This window comes from Myotis davidii, unplaced genomic scaffold (assembly GCF_000327345.1).
Source record: "Myotis davidii unplaced genomic scaffold, ASM32734v1 scaffold609, whole genome shotgun sequence".
NCBI classification, from domain to species: domain Eukaryota; kingdom Metazoa; phylum Chordata; class Mammalia; order Chiroptera; family Vespertilionidae; genus Myotis; species Myotis davidii.
Window position 1 is genome coordinate 700379 of NW_006300164.1, and position 669 is coordinate 701047.

At 68.3% G+C, this 669-nt stretch overlaps 1 protein-coding gene across 1 annotated transcript in view; it reads right to left on the minus strand.

The window, feature by feature from the left end:
- Positions 1-420: 420 nt before the first annotated feature.
- The window catches only part of ENTPD2 (ectonucleoside triphosphate diphosphohydrolase 2), a gene marked incomplete at its 5' end in the record, with an annotated part of 4024 nt that continues 3775 nt past the window's right edge, over positions 421-669 (minus strand). The window contains 1 exon segment of the mRNA XM_015572341.1: positions 421-506. Within this exon segment, the coding sequence (XP_015427827.1) occupies positions 421-506 (86 nt within the window).

Consider the following 669-nt stretch of genomic DNA (forward strand, 5'->3'; position numbering starts at 1 on the left):
CTCCCCTCCCGCCCCCACCCCAGGCCCCCTCTCAGCTGGGCCCAGCCTGCACTCTGGCCTCGGTCCCTGATGCAGGGTCGGGTGCTGCAGGGGCTCTGCTGGCCGGAGACGATCCCAGGGCCTCAGGGCCTCTGGCCAGCCAGCAGCTGCTCCAGGCCAGGACCGTGGAGCAGGGGGCGGTGGTCAGCGCCGCCCCAGGTCTGGACGCGGAGAGGAAGTGGGGAGAGCCAAGGGCCACCCTGGGGACCGGGAGGGGCTGCATGGCCAGCACAGCTGTGGGGAGGGAGGGCAGGCACTGCTTTAGGACAAACTTTTTATTACAAAACGTTACAAGTAGACGCAGGGCGGCTCCCAGCCTGTGGGCTCCTAATACCGACCCTCCCCCTAATGCAGACCCTCCCCCTAATGCAGACCCTCCCCCTAATACAGACCCTCTGGGGGGGGTCTGAGGGCCCCAAGGATAGGAATGGAGGCTCCACTGCCCCGAGGCCCACCTGTGGTCGCAGCTGCAGGGGCCGGCATGACCCACCCTCAGTGGCAGGAGGAGCAGGAGGCCTGCGATGAGGCGGCTGCAGGGGCTGGATCGTGTGCCCTTGCCCCACCCGGGCCCGTGGGAGTGGGTGCTGGAGTCCCCACCCGGTTCCCTGGCTGCTGAGGGCAGTGATGTGG